Source organism: Hippoglossus hippoglossus, chromosome 1 (genome assembly GCF_009819705.1).
Source record: "Hippoglossus hippoglossus isolate fHipHip1 chromosome 1, fHipHip1.pri, whole genome shotgun sequence".
NCBI lineage: Eukaryota > Metazoa > Chordata > Actinopteri > Pleuronectiformes > Pleuronectidae > Hippoglossus > Hippoglossus hippoglossus.
This window is the reverse complement of record NC_047151.1, coordinates 2,547,382-2,573,246: the sequence shown is the minus strand read 5'-3', so window position 1 is coordinate 2,573,246 and position 25,865 is coordinate 2,547,382. Positions and strand designations below refer to the sequence as shown.

The window sequence follows — 25,865 nt, the reverse complement described above, 5'->3', positions numbered from 1 at the left end:
AAACAACTGTAATTAAACTGTGTAATTATATCTGAGTACTATCATTATATTTTGTAAATATATACTTGATCAATGAGCAAAATGATGACAGGTTATTATCTAAATAAAGTAAAATCACACTGATTAACTATAAAACTACATTTATGCATTTCATGGACGTTTCAAGTACTAATGCTTCTAAAACACTAATACTTCTCTGCCATTTATGGATTTTAACTTTTACTTCTCAGTGATCCATCCCTGCCAACTCAGTCTTACTGTAGAGGCAAATCTGTGTCTCGCCTGGGGTTATGACCCTCTACTTGTATCAGTGTGAAAGGAACTACTGAAAGATGAAGTTACAGTAGTCTAATACATCCATCACATTTACAGTAGGTGATAAAAACGTCTGTTTACCTTGAATCACTGTGCAAGAGCTTTACGAGTTTCACTGTAATTGTTGTCCACTGTGTAAAAAGCATTTTCAGATTTTTTTTTTACAATGCAGTAACCTTTTGGGAAGGATACTAATAAACAATGTCAGTGGTTATCAACTATCGTGAAACATTGAAAGTGTTCAAAGTTTCATTTTGGGAGCTGAATGTGAGCGGTTGGTCAGATAGTGATTCCTGCCAGGTCGTGTGTAGTGCTCCCAACAAGGCCCATGAATCAGAGGGTGGGATTTCAGTATTTGGGTAAAGATTCATTATGAGGGTAGAGGTCACAGGGATTCACAATGTCCTGCTTAAAGCTACAGTGTTTAACCAGCCACGGCCTTAGGCATTATGGTTTTAGGTTAGTGGTCCGTCCATCCCACTCTCGTGAACTGGACCGCCGTGATGGCATTTCTTAATTTTGTTACTTGAACCCAAAGGTGAACTGATCAAATTTTGGTGGACAAAGGTCATCAAAGTGATCTTTTTTGTCCATTACTCAAAATGAAACATTTGTAAAGGAAGGGAGCATCGTCACCATTTCCCCAGCAACTTGACTGATGGAGACGTACAACCTCTGCCCTGGTAACCACTCAGTGAAGTTCAACGTCATGAATGGGACTTCGCAGCTGTCAGTCAATAAGTGAAAACTTACTGTGGCTGACTGTTTGGTGGTGATTTGCTGAGGCCAAGCTTTATAACCACCTATCTGTATTGTTTCATGGAGGATGACACTTCCTCCAATTGCATGGTTTTGTTGTCGGGATCACGAGATTGCAAATTTCCAACTTTCCCACTGGGGGGGAAGTAGTTTGGTCACTAATGTACAATAACAATGTGTCATAACAATAGTAACACTAATGCACAAACTAACACATGTTCCACGAGAACATTAGGGAAGCTCATGAGCATACTTTGAGCCAAAATTAATAAAATAAATCAATTAATAAATAAAGAGCTGACCAAATTAATGCAGATAAAATAGTATAATTCATTTAAAATGAATAAAAACAGTGAAGCCAAAGAGATGCATACAACATGTGACCGTACGAGTCCTTTTGAAAACAGCAGCTGCCTCTGGCAGGCAAATGCCACATGTTCAACCTGTGAATAGCTCTGTGGAGTTTCAGCAGTCACTCAGCACAAAGGATGATCCTTATTTTGGTTTTTAATGAATTTGTTGATCATGCTTCCATCAGTGCAAGTGATGCTGTTACTCTAATAAAAGCATATAACTACACCCTCTTTAACAGTAATGTTACAGTCATAATACTTCATATATTAATAATTTGGGTGGTGTGTATTGATATCTGGAGTCCTGAGTATTAATATGTGTGGTTCTGGTTGTTATTATGTGGCCTGGATTAAATTTGTGCCATGCAACTTTAAGACTTTCAGAGAAAAACAGTTTTCTCCTCAGACAAGTTGAATCTCCTTTTTGTGGATATGATTGTTCAGCACTGAAACCCATCTGAACTCCACCGACTCCATTTCTTCTCCTACTTACACACTGCGTCACATTCTTCTTTCTTTCTTTTCACTCATGCTCCTTGTCAACAAAACTGCTGGTTACATTAACATGCAATCGCACTTTGAGTGTCAGCGAGTGATTGAGAAAGAAACAAGGTTTGTGATATCACAGGTCACACTGATGTAACAGCCCATAATGTTCATCTGTAGCTGAATGGAGCTCTGCTGTGCTGTGTTTCAGGGGGATTCTTTACGGACCAACATCCAGCTGGATTTCGGTGACGGCACAGCCGTGTCCTATTCCAACCTCAGCTGGACCGAGGAGGGAATCAAGCACGTCTACAAGTCTGCTGGAATATTCCGTGTCACAGGGCTGGCAGAGAACACGCTGGGTTTGGACACCACGACGCTCTTCCTGCATATCACATGTAAGGGCCCTCACTGTAAACACCATGGTGCCATTGGTTTTTGTAAAGGGCTTCATTTCTCTCTGGGGATTATTCGGAAGATGTTCCCATCACTTTCCAAAATTCTATTTTTGTTCCCCTCACTTTTCTTGTTTCAGGTTTTCTTCCTAATATCTCTCTGAAAACTATTCCCTCACTGTCTTGCCACCGCAGTCCAGATGACAGCTCCAGACAACAAACTTAACAAGAGTGGTATAACAAGTGTTTGTGTTCTTGTATCGCCCTGGGTTTCTCCTCTCAGGCTTCATACAGGCGGCTGTTCCTCTCCGGAGGAGGTCGTTGGGACTGTTTGCAGTCTAAAACGACAACTCATCTGCCAACTTTGTTTTATATTGTATATATTATATAGGATATAATGATAATATATGTTTTATATTATATATCTAGATATTATGCTTAAAGAGGCTTTTAGATGAACACCAGAAATTACTGTACCGTAAATTAAAGATGATTTTTATGCTGTGCTAGGGTTTGTGCTTAGTCAGTCCTTTTTATATATATTATTAATGGACACACAAAATGCAGTTGCAAAACCAAAATCCAAAGTGTCCTGTGCACAGGACTGTGTAATTCAGTGGATAAACACATCTTTTGGGAGAAAGGTCATTACTAACTTGTCTCTGTGAGATGTCAGTGTGGGCAGAGGCAGACACGGTGAAGTGGGCCTTCTGGGCCACTGCAGCTAATTGCCGGTTACCTGAGGAAACGACTCCAGCCCAATGGATTATTTTAAAATAGAGCAGATTTTACAGAGCACCTTACATAACAAATTACAAGATCCCCTTTTTTCCAGCTCAACTCAGTGGCAATACGTTCCTTTCAGTGTTGACTGGTCTCTTTGTCTTGTTAGTTACTCTTTCATTCATCTCATTGTTCAATCCGTTTTAATTCAACATCTTACCACCCTGATGTGTCAGCCAGTGTGTTCTGGATTGATATGTTTCTGGCAGTGATCATTTATCTGCATTTATTCCAAAGTGTGTGAGTTTCTTTACAATGATTTCTCTCTGCTGAGCGTTTTTAGTGCCAAACGACTGACTCTCAATGACACACATAAGCGCACGAGCACACACACACACACACACACACACACACACACACACACACACACACACACACACACACACACACACACACACACACACACACACACACACACCAGGCATCTCAAACTGAGGATAAAGATTAGTTCTGGTTAAAGAGGATGAGAACTAACCGAAGCCCTGGCGAGACGAGCACCCCAGACCACAGCACGACACCAGGCTTTCGCTGCAGTTTTTCTATGAAAGTAGTGAATTACATCTGAAACTTCATCCCTGAGATTAGTGTAAAGCAACCTAGACCCCTGTCAGGTCCTGTTAGGTTCTTAGTGGGGATGTTTTCTAGCATTACCCAGAAGGTATCATGTCAAAAATGATGGCGTTGACATATTTTCTGTGTCAGAATGGGACTTTTTTAGGTGAAATCACCATAGTTACAGAGCCAAAAGCAAAATGTGATCATCAGGGAGTTTTACTGTGACCACTTCACACTGTCAGACATTGTCAGAATATCGTTTGATCATATGTCACTTTGAATTACTCAAGACAAGTTTTTGGCGATCATTTCCCAGGAACTCATTTGCTGCTGGGTGCGCCCATAAATCTAACGTGTTTGCAAATAACTGGTCAGGATAGATTGGAATAACTATGATCTACAGTCTCACAGAATCTACATGTATATGACCTAAATTGTCAAAAGCAATGTGATCTTGCCAGGATTACAGTTTTTATCATGATAATGAAATGTGTTCACGATGGACGTGTCTACAAAAGGTTCAAATTATCTCTTTTCTCGACAATATCTGCTGATACACCCAAAGCACGATTAGCATTTCCATGGTTTCAGGCAACCCTGAGCAAAAGGTCAGGAAAGGACTATGGCCATGGCTGATGTTGAAAAAAACAGCAGTGACTTGACTTGACTTGCCTGGTTTTAGATCTTGCTAATAACATTTCTTTTAGGTGAGTAACGTGCACATGAGATAGCTGTTTGGAGAAAGAGTTGAGCTACCGTAGCTGGGAAATGTCCTCTTTTTAAAAAACAGCACCCATAACTCGACTGTGCTGCAGTTGATCATGACCCATAGTTCAGTTTTATTGTTAAGCCGGCCAGAGTGGCTGCAGTAATTATGGCAGGAGCAAAGTAGCAATTAGTATAAAGAGCAGAAAGTCCACATTAGAGGGAGGCTGGGATAAAGGGATCAAAAGAATGCAGAACCGCTGTTTGTTTTCTGTGTGAAACAGTCTGCGTTCTTTCTTTCTTCCACATCCTCAACCACATTTCTCTTTTTTCATTGTAGCTATGACAACAAACATCCGGCTATCTTAAGGAAATACTTACTTTAATCCAGTCCAGTCAAGAAGTAACCTAACTGCTCCATCAGCAGAACAGCGTGTTTATAATTGTAACTGTGATGACCTAGATCTCTACACTGGGGCACTATTTTAGGAGATGCTCCAGTGGGTCATGGCGCAGGAGGGACAAAGCACCTACAGGGGACAGTTCACCGAAAAATGGAAATTCACTCATTATCTACTCACCACCATCCGGGGGGTGAGTGAAGTGTTTGAAGAATCGGTGCCCAGTTACTTCAATTGTATTGGATTTGGCTGCAATGCTGTTTTCCCCTGAAACTCCAAAAGTGTCTTGTGGACTCAAATACTCCCACCCCTCCATCGGCCTAGTGGTGAGTAGATGCTGTTACAGCAGACAGGAGGAAAAAACGGAGAAAGTCTATCATGTGAGGATTATTTTCTCTCCACTATAAATGAAAGAATAATGCCAATTTACAGTCATTATTAGTAGTAATAAATGTACCGTTACATCTCGATATCTTCAAAAACAAAGTGGAATCTGACACCAAGAAAATAATCACATGAACATAAAAGTCTTTCATCTCCTGCTATCACAGCATGCACACTGTTAAAAGGCTCACCATATGGTGTATTTGTTACCTATGAGGCAATCTCAGTAAACCTGCCAGCATGAGGTTCGGACGCGGTAATTGGACGTCTGTCTGACTCATTTTCCATTTGTTGTAGTCTAAAACAAAACTGACATTAAAGTGGAACAATTCTTTTACAGTATGATTAAGATTTAGTTTGTGAGCAGCGTTTGATATTTTTTTTTTATGTATTTGCTCCTATTCAGTTTTATATAACATACTATTTCGGGCCAATGAAGATAATCTTTATCAAAATGGTCGTACCGTAAGAGGTCATATTATTTAGAATTTTCAAATTCTGTCCATCATTTCATGTCAACACACTCTGGGCAAGAACTCTTTCCCCCTCAGGGTAAATCTTTTCTAAGGGTTTTTACTGTTTTGATCCATCCACCCATCCATTTTCTTTATCCACTTTGGATCCATCCACCCATCCATTTTCTTTATCCATTTATCCTGTTCATGGGGAATAAGGTGCGGACGGGTAGATGGATCCTACCCTTGAATGCAGGAAGACAACCTGGACAGGTCACCAGTTTATCACTGGGCGAAGACACATATACACTTTTGGAATATTGTTTTATTTCACCCAAGGTGCAGGTCTTGGACTGATGGAGAAAACCATTCGAACGTGATGATGTTTGTTTCTCTCCCTCGGACAATCTTTAACCTCCTTGTACTTCCACAAGTCTCAAGCGAGTCTCATAACAAGTCGCCATGCACATGACCGTGACTCCTTTGTTGTGTTTCTTTTCTTGAACTCTTTTAGGTCCAGTGGAACATGTTCAACTCCTTGCTCCCTTTGTGGTCATACGAAACAAGGAAGTGAACATCACAGCCGTGGTGTTACCCAGTCACCCACGTACCGTCACCTACTTCTGGTGGCTGGGCAACAATACGGAGGTAAATCTTCTAGGAGATGACCCATTAATATACATTTTAGCATTCATTTCTATTGCTTGATATGTCCGATTTTACATGTTTTATTACTTTTGTAAGTTCTGATATAAATTTGCAGCTAGCCAAAAGGAATTTGATGTACAGGTTAACTAAAATCATAATGCAATTCCATTTGGTAAAAAATCACTCAGACATAATCGGTCTGTAGTTGCTCCTTTTGTTTTTAGCCACACTAGTGTTGTTACAGTAAAAAGTTCAATGTCAAGTTCAGTCTGGTTTCCATTACTTTGGTAAATACTTTAAATATAAATCACAGGGTGAAAAAATACATCAAAAATGCTTTGATGCAAACAGGAACTGCAGGAGCCACTAAAGTATAGTGTTGCATCTCCTCCTCTTGATGGTGTCCAGAGCAATCAAGCTGTTGGAGACCCTTTTCGCATTTTCAGCAAAAATGTCAGGGTCACAAGCATTAAATAGATTCATATGAACATTTACAGACAGGAGTTTGTACATACATTCATGGTCCTCAGAGGATCCTCCGAGAATGATGCCGACACCTTTAGCAGCAACCTGAGGTTGACATTTTAGTTTTTCAAGTGTCCTGAGAAATGCCTGCTGGACTGTTGTGAAGTTGGTGCGAATATTCAAGGTTCTCAGAGGATGAATCATAAAGCAATTGTGGATGGTCTGACTAAGAGCCATCAACATTTGCACTCATCAAGTGGAATATATCATCTACAATATGAACACCCTACATATTTTGGTAAATATACTCATGTTTTCCAGAGGATGAATTGTAATCCCTATAGTAAACCCACCTTCTCCGCTAGTACCATTTACACTTGGGCTGATGATACTGATGATACTGACATTCCCATCAGCCTCCGCCGTGCTTTCAATTTAGTGCAAAACAGCAAATGTCAGCGTGTTGATGAACTTGTCTACCAATTTATCCACAACTCTTAACTAAGATGGTAAACATGGTAAACAGGGTAATGTTAACCACCAACCCTTACACAAAAGACAATGGCAATACAATGTTGAACCTCCTTCTTTACTTTTGTAATGTCATCAAAGTCAAAAGTTGAAGTTGCTCGTTGGCCAATGCCATACACCAAAATTCATGGTAGATTACTTTAAAGTGTGAGCATTGTTACCATAGATAAAACGGTTGCCTTCCAAGAATAGTAAAACCCATATGAGCATTATAAAATATCCACCTGACAATGATAAACAAATATTTTCCTCTTGTACCTTTCACAACCTTTTATTTCCATCAAAGTACGTGGGCTAATGATACACTTTTTTTTTTTGTAAAGCTATATATCCATATGTGTACTAAATGAGGCATGGTGTAGTGTAGAACAGTTGTGCCATGTGCAGTGTAACAGGATTTCTTAACCTCTTAATTGTGTGCTTGCAGCCAGTGATAACGTTAGACGGGAGTATCTCATACACCTTCACGAATGAGGGAATGCACACCATCACAGTCCAAGTGGCTGCAGCCAACACCATCCTGCAGGATACCAAGACCATAGCAGTCAAAGGTCAGTACTTGTTTTCTTATTGTGCCCAAGTCTGTGATAGTAGCAACTTTCCAGCTTTTAATGTGTTCAAGAAAATTCAATCTCATCAAAAGCAGTTAAGTACATTGCAATTCACCGTTTTTAGTCAGCGTTATTCTGCCTATTCTCTGGGTTGTTCCTTTCTGAAATGAATCTGCTGCTTGAGTAAAATACATCACATTATTGTTCAAACCTCTAAAGAATATGTCTTCATTTGAAATGTAGTAATCTAGTCGCAAGTATCTGTATAATGCAATGATTTATGACCAGCGGATGGGATGGCACAAAGCGGAGACATTTTCTAATTATCTCGAAGTGCATCTGGTACATTTAGCCAAAGGGAAGTGCAGGGATATGTGAAGCCCTCTTCTTTTCATCAAGTGTTAACTACCTGAAACTCAGCTTGAGCAAAATGACAGTTGGCACAGCTCCATGAGAATAATGCCCCGAGAGCCGAGTGAATTAATGGATGATCCCCCCCCCCTCTGACTCTCCTCGACAGAATTCTTCAAATCTCTACTTTTATCTTTCTCACCTAATCTGGACGAGTTCAACCCTGACATACATGAGTGGAGACAGGATGTGGGGAGAGTAATTAAGAAGGCTCTGCTTCAAGTGAGTGATTTTCATTTTCTCTGTCCTTCCATCTCTCCTCCTTCCTTCTACCCCTCCGTCTCTCTGTCTTCTTTCTTAACTGTCTTTTCATCGCCCACTCTCTCTCTCTCGCCCTACTATTATTCAATTATTTCCCATAACCCCATTGCCTTTGCTGCCCAGCACCGCGGGCTCATTGCTGTGGCAAGATAACACCCTCGGGCAACTCTGTGATTCATCATCAGACAGGTGTGAAGACGCCTCTGCTTTCCTTCTCTCCCAGGAAGGCTTCATTAGCACCGATTCCATCATTTTAAAAGTCACAGTTAAAATTATCCTCAAAACTAAAACCATTAATTTTGACAATACCTGTTACTAAGTCTAGTGTGTGTGTGTTTGCGTGTGTGTGTGTGTGTGTGTGTGTGTGTGTGTGTGTGCGTGCGTGCGTGCGTGTGTGCGTGCGTGCGTGCGTGCGTGTGTGTGCGTGCGTGCGTGCGTGCGTGTTTGTGTGTGTGTTTGTGTGTGTGTGTGTGTGTGTGTGTGTGTGTGTGTGTGCGCACGTGCTTGCACACTTGAACGTAGGAGGGCTGGAAGTGCTCTTAGTGTGTGTGGGAAGCACACACATTATTTAAAGGGCTACCCATCTCCTCATTCACAGCTCGTGAATAGCGGACTGCATTTGGCGGTGCTGTACTTTTGCCCATCATATTGGCCATATCGAGAGTTAGAGCTGCAGGTGGGTGCTTTTGGAGGAAGAATTAAGTGGTTGAAGGGGATCTCATGAGTAACCTGAATAACCCAGACTGAGGCCCGTTTTTTTCTGAGCCAATTGGTTTATCTTTTCCTGGGCATATCATTTAAATTCAAATAATTTGACAAATAAAGTTTTTTTTAACTTCTAAGTTTATGACAGACATATTGCTCCATCAAGAAGCAAAGTAACAAGTATGGGGTAGATTATTTAGACAGAATCAATATGAACAACCCTGTAGCCACACTGGTTTTGTTTATGTGTGAACTGAACTCACTCACCTGAAGGTGTATATTTCACTCTAAAATGCACCACCAGGGTTATTGATGTGTTCTCGAGCCATTAAAGGCTTGTGCACTTCACTAATCACACAAGTCAAACAGAATTGTGTGTGAGAAAACAAGGATGTTGTGAGTATTAGTAGCATCACAGTTAAACTCTTGTATTATGTCTATGTGCCAAAGATTTTAATTGTGAGGGGGGCTGACAGGCCTACAGTACATTCACTATGTGAGTGGGATGTTGTAGCATTATAGGATTTATAAGGTCCTGCAACTTTTATCTTTGCAAGTGCCTTTATTTCAATTTTTGTCTCAGGGCTGCATTGTTTAGCAGCAGTTAGCTTATTCCTATTTCTGTGTCATATTACAGCAGGCAAAAAACAAGACTAGATAACTAATCAGACAGAGGGAGCAAGTGCCCTGAGGCCCTGGAGCTCCATGGAGCTCAGAGGCTCCACGTTCACATTGTGGAAAATTAGTTTTTAATAACTTGATAAATCACTCATTTGTTTGTTAATGCTGCATGCACAAAATACACCCCAAATAATAAGGCTGAACACTGTTGTTCATTTAAAATCTTTTAACACAGTCATTTCAGTTTATATTTGATTTTTTTTGACATGATGCAAAGTAAAGTCTGTTCTGAACATGCTCATCATACTCATATTAAATATACATTATATTATTTGCTAAAACACATACCACTGTTAATTAGAAGTCATTACGAGTTTTCAGCAGAATAAATTAGATCAATTCATTATTTTGCGGAGTTGCAGTCTTTTTCTCACAAATCTCCCCTTTGGTGCTCCCCTGGACGTTCAGGGCTGCCGTGGAGGGACAGTGACACAAAGACTCTAAAACACTAAACTTTAAATGAGTATTTGAAAAGAACCAGGGCTGTGGAGTTTTGTCCTCCATCACTTCTGCTGAAATTGATTTGAGAATGGATTGATTTAAGGTCAGTATGAAAAGAGGAGTGATAACAGTAAGCACATGGGCACCTGACTATTTATAGAGTAGGATTAAGTGGCAGCTGCCAGTGAAGTTTGCACATAGCAACCAACTGAGTACCCCTCACCTTCACCTCCCGAAGCATGGAAGAGAATCTACAATGGCCTTCACAAAACTTAAAATCCTGAAAGGTCCTCTCCAGAGCCAGTGATTGGTTTGTCCATGCTGGGCTGCTGTAGAAACATGGTGGACTCCGTGGAGCAGGACCCGCTCCCTGTGTGACATAAAAGGCTCCAAGCTGACAAAGAAAGGAGTCTTAGTTTCAGGTGATGGTAGAATAATGAAAACACACAGCGGTCCTTTGAGTCTTACTTAAATAATACTCTCATCAAACATAGACAACAAATCAGTTCAAAATGAATCCACAGGTCATGTTATGCTGAGAAATAGATTCAGATTCTTGATTGCACCACAGCTTGAAACTGAATGTGTTTCTTATCAATTACATCATAGTTACCACTAAAAAAACTGTAATGTACCAGAATCACACATTCCAATTTGTGAATTCATTCAGAATTGAAGAAAGAAAGACTCTCTACCTTACCTGATTGTTTTTGTTTCCCTCTCACACCTAGCTTGCAAATTGGTCAATAATCATAATAATAATAAGCCTTTATACAAGAAATGCAGCTCAAAGTGCTTTACATACAATATTGATGAAGAAAAAAAAAAAAACATGTTAACAAAAATAAAAACATTTAAAATGTGAATCATAGAAGAGAACACAAGTAAGATAAGAACATTTAGAAATAGAAAGAAAGTAATACAAAAATATTTAATAGCGCAGGCGTGCAGGCAAGTTAATGGCTGAAGTAAAGAGAAATGTTAAGTTTTCTTATATATATATATATATATATATATATATATATATATATATATATATATAACTAGCTTCTCTGAGCAGTCTGTTCCACACCTTTTGGAGCGTAGTTTTAAAAAACTGCATCTCTGATTGTTGTTAGGACCCTCTAATAGATTTGCTGCAGATGATCTCAGTGTTCTAGAGGGAACATAGTTAACTAGAGAGTCAGCTTTGTAACTCGGTCCTCGACCAATCAGAGCCTTGTATGTTAGGAGGAGAACCTTGAAGTCCATCCTCTGTGTAACAGGTGACCAGTGCAGAGCAGCTGGAACTGGACTAATGGGTTCTCTCCTCTTGGTTCTGGTTAACAGCCGAGCTGCAGAGTTCTGGATGAGCTGGAGTCTCTATTGTTTTCTTTGTGAAGCCTGTAAAAAGTGCATTACAGTAATCAAGTCGATTAGAAAGGAAGGCATGAATCAGCTTTTCAGCTTCTGTCTGATCTTTAAATGGAGATAAGAATAATTACTATTATTTTACAGGGAAAACTGCATTTTACTTATGGAATGGAATAGCGTATTAAAATGGTGTCACATCCGTTATGTGTTTTGTTATTATATTACACGTGTGTAAAATTGCTTATGTGTCACTTTTGTTTGTTTCCATCCTTTCCCATTATCCTGTTAGCTTTTAGCCCCTCTTGATATCAGTTTGATATCAGCTGTAGATCTGTTTATGAGGCGGGAGCCGACACAAAGTTCATTTCCAGACAAATATATTGTCCAAGTGGTGACAGGAAGTGCTTTTTTTTAACCAGCTATTCGTTACGGTTGAAAAACTCCTGCTCGACACGGAGGCCAGTCCACAGCTGATGGTCTTTTCAGCATAGTAAACAACTCCCCAGCAATAAAACAGGAGATGAGAGAGGGAACGACTTGCAATTAAAGTTAAGGTCCATTTAACTGAGGTGCGGTGTGTATTGTCCCATAGTCGAATCTTTCAAATCATGACTTTGCACTCTTCACCTATAGGCTCATTTCAGTGCCTTTTGTCTCTTTGTTCTGAATGCATACTCAGTAATGGAGGTTATTTCATTCCACTCCTTCTAGAGTCAGCCATTTCCCTCTCACAGTGCCATAACGCTTCATAGCTCAAACTCATACAGTTTACAGCGTTAATACTCCCACGTAGCTTCCCACAGATGTTCATACAAACTATGAAGCTAACATCTCCACATTGCTTTCCCAAAGGCACCAATACAATTTATTTGGTAAATCATGCAGAGTAATGTGATCTTTTCATCTTTTCACTCAGTTAAACAATCGTGATGTTGATAATTAACTCTCAGATGACTGAACGCACATTAGATTCTCCTTCCAGTAGCTGAAACACAATCTGGATGTATTATGCTGAAGGTAGTGATTGGTATTGGTTTGGTGGGTGAAGATCAGGGGTAGTGTCTGAAGTATTAGTAAAACAGTGGAATGGGTCCACCATTTTGGTCGTGACTGAAATATCCCAGTTATTGGATGCAATTACATGTACAGACATTCATACTCCTCAGAGGAACAATATCAGTTTCCTCTCACTTTTCCTCTGACAGCAACATGAGGCCGATATTTTAGTTTTTTTATTAAAATATCTTAACTTTTGGATTTAAGGTCTTTGGAGGATGAATCCTGCTGACTACCTTTCATATTTAATTGACCACCAGAAGCACTTTAAAGTTTATAAGCCGTCATACATATACAGACATTAAAGATTATCAGAGTGATTATTGAGGAGATTTCATGCAAGTGGTGTGACACTGGGACAACAGGGTGGGCCTGATGATGGACAGTTGGTCCACCAGTTTGCTCCAGAATAAAGTATTTCATAGTTATTGCACGGATCGACATACAATTAGGTAAAGCATTTATTTTCCCTCTGAAATTAATAGTTATAATGGTGATACCTTAACTATTGCCATCATTAGTTTAAAACTGTAACTAGCCAAATAGTCTACTACATTCTCATCATCCTCAGCTGTACTTTAGGTTTAGTGCTAATTAAGAAGCATGGTCATATGATAATTTAAGAAGCAGTCAAGCAGGACATTGTACCTATAGACATCAACATTCAAGCATCATTTTTTTCTGTAGTAAATTGAGCGTGAGCACTTGATTATCCAGATGAAGTATAACCTAAATATCATCATCTCAGCCTATCTTCTTCAAATAGTATCCCCTCAAATCAACTTGGAACAGGTAACTCACAGAGTGCCTCACTTGTCTCAATCAGATTCTTTTTTTATCCAGCAGTAAATTTGCAGAGCATCATAGGGGAGCGTTCCAGTCAGCTTTGTAAACTAATGACTGACTGCGATGAGAACAAACATGGTCTGAGTGTATTGATTTTCTTTTTTCAGACCCCATTGCCTCTGCTGCCACCCTATTCACTCCGTCTCCCCCACCACCACCCCTTCTCATTGCAAGTCATGCCCACGGCTATCATTTGTCCACTACTTTGGTACTCAAATAGCAATTCCTGTGCTTGATAATTGATGTGCTTTGGCTCTACCCACTCCATTGTCCACCCGGGCCACAGAGAAAAAGATAAAAATATCACAGGCTCTAAAAATGAAGAATGATCACCACACAGGCCCTGAGTCCTTTGGTTGTATAAAAAAAAAAAAACGATAGGCTTTTCTGGAAACAAAAACAGAAGCATTTGCTGTGCTTCACCCTTGTTTATCAAAAGAAAAATAGGCTTTGAAAAATGAGATGAAGCCAGAAAACTTTCACCAAATGGTTTTCTTTATTTGTTTCAAGTGAAAAAAATGCTATTTGACTGAAGGTAGTCTGGATTTTGACATTCAGTAATTAAAATATTTCCATGCCTGCCTTAATTTAACACTTTACTTACATTTGATGTTCAAGCTTCTTGTTTAAGGTTATTAATGGTCACTTGCTTTATTGATGACTGAACAATGTCCAAACTAAACCATTAAAAACCTGTGTGCTAACATATGTAAGCAGTAATTCCTAATGTTGGTTATTTGATTTAGAGAAATTCTGCCATGAACTGAAATTTTCGACGTGCTAATGTGCAATTGTACATTTTACTAGAAGAGAAGCCGGCAGAGCATCGATGTAATGAGGCGTCATTCTCTCGGTGGAGTCTATATATATATCTCCAAATTGCACAGTTATCCAATCCCAACCAGCTACTGGAAGCAAAAACAACGAATCATTGCTCCCATGTTGTTTACTCAATGGCTAGAACCTGTCTCACTTTCCATGGGTGGGGATGCCCTTCACGCTCTGCTTCAAATCACATTGCTGTGCAGCTATTGTGTTTAGCTGCGGCATTGCGGAGAGTAGCGCAGGCTTTATATAACACAGAAAATGTAGATGTAGATTGTTGTATAAGCATCTGCAGAATGACAACAGAAGACTGAGGTGCTAAGGGAATCAGACTGCACATCCACCAGGCTTCTCTTCAAACCATCTTTATTTATAACACGACGAGTACAATGACAAATGCAGCATCCTACACTTACTATTCAAGAAAGGATGTTTTCAGTTCATGCAGAGTGGAAATGTAACCCTCACCTTCTCATAGGGAGTAACAATAAAGTATATTTTAAGACATTAGATGTCAAGTTCAAGAGGCCAGGAACATGTTCTTGTGAGGCCCCCGTGGCCTTTGACCACCCAGGTCTAATCAGTTCATCTAAGTGAACATTTGTGCAAAATGTAAAGAAGATTGTTTAAAGGCTTTCTTAAGATAAGAGTTTAACAAGGCAATAAGGGATTTTGTGATGTTGTGGTTTAGGGACTTTGAGGCCACTGTGCTCTATGGGGAACTATAACCAGGAATTGTCTGACAGCATTATCTCCTTTCCTGCTGTAAAGGATGGTCCAGTATCTGCTAAAGGAGATAATATAGGAAGCATTGAAACTCCTCTCCTTCTTGCTTTTAGACAATTCAACCAGCTCTTATCATGGCTTCCATTCAGATACTCCAGGTCACTATTCAACCACAGCCCTGGCGTTAATGCACCGAAGATTACCTGCAATCTTACCACTTCAATCAAATGGGAAGGCGGTCTAGGCTGTATATGGCCAGCAGTCTGTATGCAAATGTGTGTGGCGCTAAAGTAAAAGGCCACCTACGCAACTGACGTCCAGAGACAAGTCGTACTAATCACATAAACTGGCTTGGTTCATTGTATCTGAAAATGTCTTACCTGGAACAGACCAAAGAAGAGACTCAGTCTGTTTTGCTTTGGTGTCTTTTTCTTTGTCTTCTTTTAATAATCAGACACAGCAAGTGGACTGCTGCTTCCTGTAAGATAAATACAACTCAGGTTCATTTCATATTTGGCTGATTTATTGTATCTACTGATACTTATCTCAATGGATTTGGACTGTTTCATGTCTTTATCCATAACCAGATTACAGAGGTATAATCAGTGTCATTCTTCCTGAACGTTACCACTTTAAAATACCGATGCAGGAACTTGTAGTTGATGCAGTTTAACTGCATTAATCAACTTTTGCATGTCAAACCAGCCACAAGTAACAGTTGGACTCCAAATACCACAAGTGTCCATTCAACCTTGCAGCACTAACGTAATATAAGCTTGATTGCCATGTCCGTTTATTCTAACCACAGTTTTGATCTTTTATAAACTAAAACAAAAAGTTAGGATAAGCTAAATATTTTTGATTTAGTTTACATGTTTAAATTAGGTTTTCTGAACTATTAACTCAAAACGTGTTTTGATTTGAAACAAAAAGTATATTCCCTTCTTAGTTAAAACAGAATTACACATACACTCATTGAGTATAACCTTAAAGGATTGAAAATTTGAGGAGGAGGTGAAAAAAATTCTTCAACTTGAAAATCATCTCTGACGTGTGAACCATCTTTTTCTCTTTTTCTAGCTTTAAGTGCTAAGTTTATGTGACCACTTAGCAACCAGCAGGGACTCGGCAGGCAGGTATCTGTATCTTGTGTGAGAGTTATGGTTATGGTATTTAACTGGGAGTGCAAGTGCTGAAGGGCGATGTGTTCCCAGGACTGTGTGTCACAAAGGATGCTTGCAGCCGAATTGTGGACAAACTTATTTGTGGACTTATGTGGACAACGATTAGGACAGAAGTACTAAAGGAATGGATGAGAGTCTATGCAACAGACAGGATAAAAAGAGGGGTGTATTCTGGATATGTTGGTGATGTTTTCCATATGTCTATCAAAACACAGCGTAGGATAATACCAATATTGTTGACTATTGAGTATATAACCAATGCAGGCCAAATTCATATAATATTATAATTCATATGAGGGAAGTATGGCTGGGGAGGAAATCTGTTATTTTGAATGTTGTTGTCTTCTAGAAATGAGAAATTCTCATCGTCACTTCACGCTCACTGTTGTGCTTAGTCTCTTTTCTTAGGGAAACTCAACATCCTCAAATAAGTCTCCGGATGTTTGTGTCAACTGTACACATGTGATTTTTTCCAAAGTCACACATCTGTAATTCATGAAACTAATGGTTTCCATCACCTGTCAGAGCGTGACCGCTAATGAAGCCTGTTTCTGCCTTGCTGCAGGTGTCCGACTTCCCGGAGGAGCAGCTCTTGGTAGCCGTGTTCCCGGGAGTTCCAACAGCTGCCGAGCTCTTCCTGTTACCTCACAAGAACCAATCAGAGGGCAAGAAAAAGAGCGAGGACGAGCTGGAGCAGGTGCGTGAGACTATGAGTTGATTCTGCATGACAAATCATTCAAAAAGCTTTTAAAACACTTATTATTCTGTGCCTTATTTAACAGGCATCTGATATTATTGTAAGTGCACTGAACCAAAACTTGGTGGAGTTCGAGCTCAAGCCTGGAGTGAGGGTGATTGTGTACAACACACAGTTAACGCTGGGTAAGAAACATTTGCTGTCACAGCTTTCAGCACTGCCATTTATTTCTCAACCATAATGTAACGTGCACGTGTAATTAATTTGCCCGTTTTCCATTTTTGAAATGCCAAGGAACAGAACTGTGTTTTGACAACAAGGATTTTTCTTCGGTCCACCGATTAAAATTCCTGTCAGTCTGCCGCCATCCGAGGCAACGGAACACAGGGGAGCATGGGAGGGGTTTGATTCTGAGTGGGGCTCCTTGAGACGAGGGATCTTTTATGCCTGCCATCAAAAACTGAACATCTGTTCCATTTCTTTTACAGCCATCCAACCACAAAATGAGTGTTACACTGAGTATAATTATGTTGATTATTTAGTCCTTGAGAAAGAACACTGTACATTTTGAGGGCAGGAGCAGAATTGAGAAATGCTTCGGCAGTCAACAACAGAGTTCAGTTCCTAACTCGTGGAGATGGGGAGGTGGGTATGACATTTAACGTCCTCCTGCCAAAAAACAAATTGCTGTTATAAGTATCAAATCAATGCTGGATTCGTGGAGCCACATTGATTGTAAATAATGTGGCTGTTCTGGAAAAATTCGACTTTTTTTTTACTGGCTCAGGCCTTGGCAGTCCTCAGCGACTCCAGTGCCCCATTGCTGGACAGATCTTACATTGTTTCCAGTGCTCGACTGGTTTCATTAGACACACAGTCCCTGGAGGCACACAGCCATGAGTTGTCTGGAGCTCAAAGTGTAAGGTATTATCAGCCTGGCATGTGCAGCGCTGTGCGTTCTGTGGTGTTCTGCACTCTACTGACACTGGAGGTGTACCCAGCTGGATCCCTCTTTATATTTCACCTCGAAGAAAAGGTATAAAGACTCGTCAAGCTGCTTTGAGAAAGGTCAGGCGCACACATGCCTCCATCTCTGAGCAGAGCGGCTCGGCAGTAGCTTTAAAACTTTTGGAAAATACTCTGTGATTTCCCTGCAGTGACAGACATTAATGCACTCTTAATAATAATGAGGAGAATTCAAGTCAGATGCCTTGTGAGCAAAACCACAAGCTGTGACATTAAGTGGCCGTTTGGTTGGGCTCTTGTTTTTCAGATAAATGTAAGTGTATTGTAAGTGTATTTAACCATTTCAAATCCACTTGAAATATTCAAGCTACCTGCTGCGGTCACATTCTCTGACCAGCAGTAGAAACTGGGATTTGAGAATCATCTCCTCATGCATGTGTCTACATTTATATCCTGTGCATACAAAAGGTTTTCAGACCCCTCCTTCTTTTTATCACATTTTATGTTGCATCATTTTATTTTGGACGAGAGACTGTTAACGTGTAACCTTTAACCTAACAACACTGGAGCACATGTAACAACATCAGGATCTTTACTGGGCTCTCCTCCTGTCCCACAGCCCCCTTGGTGGACTCCAGCCCCAGACACAGCAGCTCGGCTATGCTCATGCTCCTATCGGTCGTGTTCCTGGGCCTAGCAGTGTTCCTCATCTACAAATTCAAGAGGTATCTTTATCTTTGCGATTACTTCCACCTGCTGCACATCCAGCAACGGCCATATATCTATTACCACCTTCTCCATTATTGATGATACCAGATGAGCACAGTCCGTACCAATCAATTACAGTCCTGTGTGAAAATCTTATTGGACGAGTCCCACTAAAGCGTGTAGATGTACTTCTTGTTGGATTCCAGTGCGTGAGGCTCGCGCACACCAGTCAGCGGTGAAATGCAGAGAAAAGGACCATTGAATGGTTTAATATGCGCTTGCTGTTCCTTGCCCGTTATTTGCTGAATAAATTATTCATACTTGAAATGATTCTCTTGAAAAGTCTGAGGGAAATGGAAAAGCTGTCATTAATTATGGATATAAATTTTTCTCCCATTAGTCTGAAGAGGATGCATTTTTCACAAAGTCTTACAGTTGACAAAACAGAGCAATTAATAACCAAAATGAATAGTAATTGGAAATAAATTGGTTAGTGACTAAATAAAGATGTATATTATGTGTTGTAAATGCAGATGCCAATATTTCTGTAATTTGCCCATAAATTATTAACTGGGGTATAATTACAGAATAGTCCCCACACATTTTAAAGTTGCGAGGCAACTATCAGCATCCAGCAACAGAAGAGTTTCCTTTGAGTTTAGTGTGTCTTTAACAAATGTTGGTCTTCTTCAAGTTACTGTATTTCAGTGTGGTGAAAGGAAAATGTTAGTTCTTTAACCCTGAGAAAGAATGAATACATTTCAAGATTCTCACGTTGCTCTGAGGCTCATTTGGCAATCTCTTCTTTCGCAAATCTTAAGAAAAATACCTTGGATCAACATATATGCTGAGGTGAACCAGGAGAAGGAGCAGGAGATGATTGGTTCGGTGGGCCAGGGCGACAGCACGCCAAAAATCACCCTGAGTGAGTTCCCCACTTCCAAAGAACTCATGGAAAAGGAACTGGATGCCAGGGTCAAAAGTAAGTGAAGCGATCCATAATGATAGCAAATGATGTATTATCTAAATGTGTATCTGCTCTCATTACTCTCAGTGGCATAGACAGTTCCTTGAAAGGGACTTTGTTCTCCTGATGATTTCTGGTTTGTGTTGGAGCTAAAAGTCACCCTGCTGCATGTACAGAATAATTGTGTGCAAATTCAGTCCTCAGGCATATTTAAAATAATGAACTTGAATTATGTTTCAAATAGACAGTTGGCAGCTGAACCTCCTTTTATTTTTTTATTTTTTTTTATCATTCATCGAAGAGGCAGAGGCAGCCACAGAGTAGAGACACTGCTTGGAGAGGTTTAACATGGTAACGAATAGATTCCTGCAAGGCCTGCAGTACTGAGGAAGATGAATAATTAATAAAAGCAGCATGTTTTAGAATGCAGCCTCGAGATTCCAAAGCCCAGCAGGAGCATGAAGAGAGCAGCATTAATCACTTGTCTGTTAGGTCACAATATGACTTGTTTAGAAAGAATACTTCAGGCCACCATGAAAGCAACAAGGTTGTCAGTGGCCTATTGGGTAAATCCTGCCGACCCTTACCCTTGTCTGTTCTGCAGTATTACCAGCAGAAAACGGCACAGGTTGGCAAGTGCAATCCCTGGAATCATTTTGTTTCTGTGATGGTTTAACCAAACAGTCGAAGCAGCTCCTGCAGGTTCCCAGCTTTACATGGGTGTGGAAATTCAGCCCTGGAGAGAAATTGAAACATTAGTCAACCTCCACAGAGTATTTTCAGTCCGTTGTACAATGAGCTGAGGTTTTGTATAGATTAGAGGATAATATAATAATTATTGCTGTACTGAGAAGATATTAAATAAAGTAGACTCATGAAATCCAATGAACATATTTGTACATCGTGAAAAAGAATGAGTTCAATAATAGCACTAGAAGAAGAGGATCACATAGTGAGGGTTGAATTTGGTTGTTATTTCCATTCAAAATTAAAGGTATCCTGTTGGGGGTGTTGACCGAAATAAGCACTATGGAGCAATATCTTGATGGGTGTGTTCCTGTTCTGTTGGTATGGATGTAAATCCTGAAAACAGCCACTGATCAAAAACTATATAAAATGTGTCACAGTAACACTGGATGCAAACATAACTTGACAAGAGATATACACACAGCAGTTCTAAGGTAGATGTTTATCTACCAAAGGCACAAGTGCTTGAACGATAAGAAGACTGATCGATATGGAGTGACAGAAAAATATTATATATTGTTGAAGCCAAACAAAGTTCACATATAACCTGGATTCTAACTTTGAAACTGTGGATATCTTGCTCTCTGGCTTTTGGATTGTTGGTCAAACAAGGCAATCTGAAGATTTAATCTTGGAGTTGGGGAAATTGACATTTTATAGATTCATTTTTTTACTTGTGGTCCTAGAATGTTTATTACATTAAAGGGGTTCACAAGAGGCACAAAAGACTGGTCAGTGCAGGAGATCCTTAACATGGGTGTCACTGGATACCACATTTACAATGCAACTCAGTGATGTTGTTCATTAGACCCTCTCCAATTGGTTAAAAGGACACCTTCATTGAAATTCTGACCCCAGGCTTTCTGTCATACATGTGCAGTGTCCAATCCCAAGCTGAGATAACCCAAATGACATCTTAAACCCCTAATGACATCATCAGGGTTCATTTTTGGAATCTAAGGACGCTACTCCAGAGCCACTTCAAATATTACATAACTGGCCTCACAAGGTGAACAGTAATCTTCATCAGCAGCCTCCCCTTTATGTGCAAAATCAGTGGGGTGGTCCTAAATGTACTATACACACTGATCTCTGATTCAACTCATGTACAACTAAGCTGCTCTCTCATGTCTAAGTGACATGCAGTTCATTAATCATGAATTTCAAACCTGCCCTTCATTAAATTATAAGTTATCAAAGACTATTTTTTATAATGGGTCACTTAATTATGCTTCTTGACAGCCTCAGAGCCTTTGATTATACAGCACATTTGAAATTCAGTAATCAACGCAAATGTGTCGCTATCAAAGCGGCTGTTTGTTTTACAGCCATAAAGTGACAGCGCTGAACTAACCATCTTTGTTCTTGGCTTGTTCTTCTTCTTCTGTTTCAGGGGGAGTTGGAAACGCCTGCGAGAGCACAAGGGAGATTCCAAACTGTACGAGCGTGTAAGGCCGGAGAACACGTCGGGTCCATGTACAAAGCAAAGTATTACCGTGTCGGGGTTCTCTTTTTCTGTTTTGTAATTCAACACAGCCGATGTTAATAGTTTTCTAAGGGACCTCATTTATACAGACTTGCATGGATGTCTCGTTCAACAACATCCATGCAGCAAATGTCAATTTCCTCAATGAGATTATTGTAATTACTGGCAAAACGTATTCAGTTTTGTGGATGTATAAGCTACATAACGAAATTCATTTGCAGAGTGAAATATCTTTGATCGACACCTATGAAAGGTTATGTACATTTCCTAAGAAGTTTGCTTTTAAAAATAATTTCTGCTTATATATAGTCTTCAGTCAAACAGAGAATATTATTGAAATGTACAATATTATCATCTGTTAAATGTATATATTATTACTTTCTACATGCTCATAGTCTGAGTACCATGGCAATGACAGGAGGACTTATGATGGTCTGTTTTTGAAAGTGTGGTAAAAAAGTCAAACATTACTTAAAGAAAATCAACTTTGTTTTGCTAAGTTCCTTGACTTGTGCATGTTCTTACTGAGGACACGGTTTCTGTGTTGTAGATAGGCAAGTGTTGTAAATAGTTATTTTCTAATCATTCATCAAAAGAGCCCAGTCGATTTTGCCTCGACTTCAGTTCTGCTCTTGTTTTCTTCATTTACTGTTGGGCGGTATGTATCTAGTACAAAGCGTTTCTCTGTTAATACAGGTTCATGCAGCAGAACTGTATTGGCATATTGCAGATTTAACAGATTTAAATGAAAAGGATCAATGTGAACATGATCATGTTCAATATGTTTATATTTTCATTAGACAAATAGACTTATACTTATAGATATTCAAACATATTACAACGATTACTTTAAAGTCTGGTGAAGTCATTGAGTCTGAAGTATGTGCACCAAACATCATCTGCCATCAGCATCAGTGCATTACAGTTTTTCAGTAATTGGCTGTTAGAGTTCTGTGGTTAGGCTTCAGAACAAAAGCTCAAATACAATGAAGACGTTATTATACTGTGGCTACCAGGGATCACATTCACAAGACTCTAATGTTAGGAGAAAGATGACGATAGAAAATGTGACATTATAGTTGATATTTACATCCTCTAAAATACCAGTTAGCCTAGTGTTGGGTTCTTGTAGCTGCTGCCATTTTGGATTTGATTTCTGTTTGGCAAAAGGACCAATTTTACAAAGCTGATGCTCTTTTTTCTAATCCTTCCTCTTTTCAGCCAGTGAGTCGTCACTTTGGTCCAGACCAGTGACTGTATAGAAAGATCAATAACAGGACAGCTCCCTGAGGTGAAGCCAAAACATCTTGATCGCCCCTTGATTGGCTGCAGTGCAGGTCATTAGCCCCACCCCATGCATGTTAGCAGATGGGTCACACAAAAAAGAAGTGTACATATCAAGTATGTTTTTCCAGAGATGTTTTTTTGTCATTATAGGTAATTATTATCATATTCATATATATTCAAGTGGTCCTGTTTTTAATAAGTTTAGTATTAATGCTTTGATTTCCTCGTGATTGCTTGAACCAGTGTAATGACTGGACCTCAATATCGCGGCTGCACTCATTGATCCAAGATGGCAGCGTCCATATCTATGATATTTTGGTGTACTTCATTGGAAAGAGGTGCAGACTTGTCGTCCATCTTTGTGTACAGTCATTGATCCAGACTCAAATATCTCAACACCATCTAGATGGATTTTGAACTGCACAGTGTCCAAGGGACTAATTCAAACATTGGATGATCCCGTGATACCACCTAGCACCACTGTCAGGTCACAACAGATGTTTTTGATTGAAATGTCTTGTATGGACTGTCCTGAAATTTTGTACAGACATCTGACCTCTTCGAAACGAAGCATTGTGACTTCCGCAATCCTTTCTTTTGCTCACTCGCTTGTCCAGTGCTTTGGTTTCCCATGAGCCTCAGGTGCAGTTTATATGCTATGCTAACAGACAGTCTAATTCCAGTTCTTGTCTATTATCTAGCAAGTGTGTGAAGAAACATTTAGGCAATGTTAGCACAATTAGCAGCCAGCACTGGCAACTTTGTTCATCGATGGAAACGGCATAATTGTCAGCAGCTAACAAAATATGATTACAGGTCAAAATTTTTATTACGAGTTTTAGTTATTTATAAACGTAGATACTTGTAAGACATTTAAGTTCATTTTATTGAATCAAACCCTTGGTAGGCCTATTGGTATTTTAGAGGATCTTGCATTGCTAAATGTTATATTCAAATGAGCATAGAATATTTTAAAAAAGTGCTTTAAATTTGATAGCTCATTGTTGCGTTCACAAATGAATATAACACTGGTTTGGAATAAGCCCTTTCTTATTTGGTGCTTCGCTCAGGGTCTTGGGGTATTTGCTTCATACATCACATTGTTGCTTTTTTAATTTTAGTTGGTTGTTGTGAGTGTCATGAGTATTTGCACTGCTCCATCTGCCACAGCTTTCACGCCGACTCACAAATATTCTCATTCAGGTGACATAATCAAAATATTGTCCCCAAGTAGAAAGACTGAAACAGTTTATGATAATGTCTGGCAGTGCGCAAACAGAGCACATACAGGCCAACTGAGATGGGCTGATATCATTAACCCACCCTCCCTAAGGCCATCAGGCCACTTCCACAACCCAACTTACGATTTTGCATTTAATTTAAAGTGAGGGAGTTGTGTCCTCCCAGCATGCACCTCTCCACCAGTGTTGGTTTCTCCAGTCCTGCGAGGTGGAAGTCGACTCGTGTCGACCTCCACGTATTGAAAATAATGGTAATCAGAGAAAGCTGGACAGTCGGACAGCCGCGCTGAACGGCATACTGTGCAGAGCTTCCCCACAATGCTTTTTCAAAATTAAAGTCAACAGCAGTTGCAGGAGAAGCGAGTGGGCTGCCACATCACATATGCATTACCTCAAACAGAGTGCTCTCATCTCAAAGCAAACAGCCAAGCCAAGCCTTGTTACCGCACACAGACACACACTGAACAAAGATTGTTTTATATCTTTGTTGTATTCAACACATGTCATAAGCAAAGGGTTGTTTGCTTGGCTGGATGTTGTGGATGTTGTTTGGGTGGGGGCTTTGATGGTGTCACTTTGTTCTGATTCTTAATAGCAAAACAGGATTAGGAGGGACAGAAAATGAAATATGAAAAAGTTTGCACTGCCCACATCTCTAATCAGACTTGTAGTGCATTTTCTTTCTTGCCTCATGGACCCTTTGGATTTGTGAAGAATGTATGATGACTGGTTCATAACCAGGCCATAACGCTGTGTAGAAGCTGTTGCCGGGTAAGAGTTTGGAACTCCTTAAAAGTCTGTAAAGAAAGTAAAGAATGGCTGCTGAAAATGTTGAGCTTTGGATCTGCACAGACAAATATGGAACTGTCACCAGTGAAAGAAACCTTTGTGTTTTGGGTAATTTCCTGGTGTTTACTTCCTAATTGTTCATCCAATCACCACCCTGATCACTGGAAACGGCTGTCTCATCTGATATCTCAAATGCCACATTACACTGTTCGATCCAGACCTCTGAGGGAATCCATACTTGAAAAATAAGAGATTCTTGCGTTTGTGATATTTCAGAAGGCAAAAGCATTGTAATGTTCTTCAGTGCACAAAAATCTACAATGCATGCATGATCTGTAATGTTCTGTTTCATCTTTATTTCGATATTTCTACGGTAAAGAAACTGTCATTTTGAAATTGTTTCGAATAAATGTATTTTTGTACATCAACGCATTCATTCTCCGGGTGATGAAATTCTTGTGTCGTGAACGGTGCAGAGAAGATGATGTCCGCTGCAAATTACACTGCCAGTACCAGTCTGCAGCACACAAGCACACAGAGACAATAGACTACCACACAGAGCGCTGTTCCTGTCTTGCTGCCACACCAGCACATTGATCTCAGATTTCTGCCAGTCACTGAAGTTACAGAAAGTAGTAACTGGAATGTTACCAGTTTGGGTTTGCTTGTGTGTGTGAATGTGTGTGTGGTTAGTTCCTTCTG

General features: G+C 39.8%; 1 protein-coding gene across 2 annotated transcripts in view; it reads left to right on the top strand.

The window, feature by feature from the left end:
- Positions 1–25,585, top strand: part of sorcs3 (sortilin related VPS10 domain containing receptor 3) — a 207,701-nt gene extending 182,116 nt beyond the window's left edge. For both annotated transcript variants that reach the window (XM_034591721.1, XM_034591710.1), the window contains 9 exons: positions 2,125–2,311; positions 6,106–6,239; positions 7,663–7,786; positions 8,307–8,419; positions 16,841–16,972; positions 17,058–17,157; positions 18,558–18,663; positions 19,468–19,628; positions 21,754–25,585. In XM_034591721.1, the coding sequence (XP_034447612.1) occupies positions 2,125–2,311; positions 6,106–6,239; positions 7,663–7,786; positions 8,307–8,419; positions 16,841–16,972; positions 17,058–17,157; positions 18,558–18,663; positions 19,468–19,628; positions 21,754–21,812 (1,116 nt within the window). In that variant the 3' untranslated portion in view covers positions 21,813–25,585. The remainder of the gene's footprint in view (positions 1–2,124; positions 2,312–6,105; positions 6,240–7,662; positions 7,787–8,306; positions 8,420–16,840; positions 16,973–17,057; positions 17,158–18,557; positions 18,664–19,467; positions 19,629–21,753) is intronic.
- Positions 25,586–25,865: the final 280 nt, after the last annotated feature.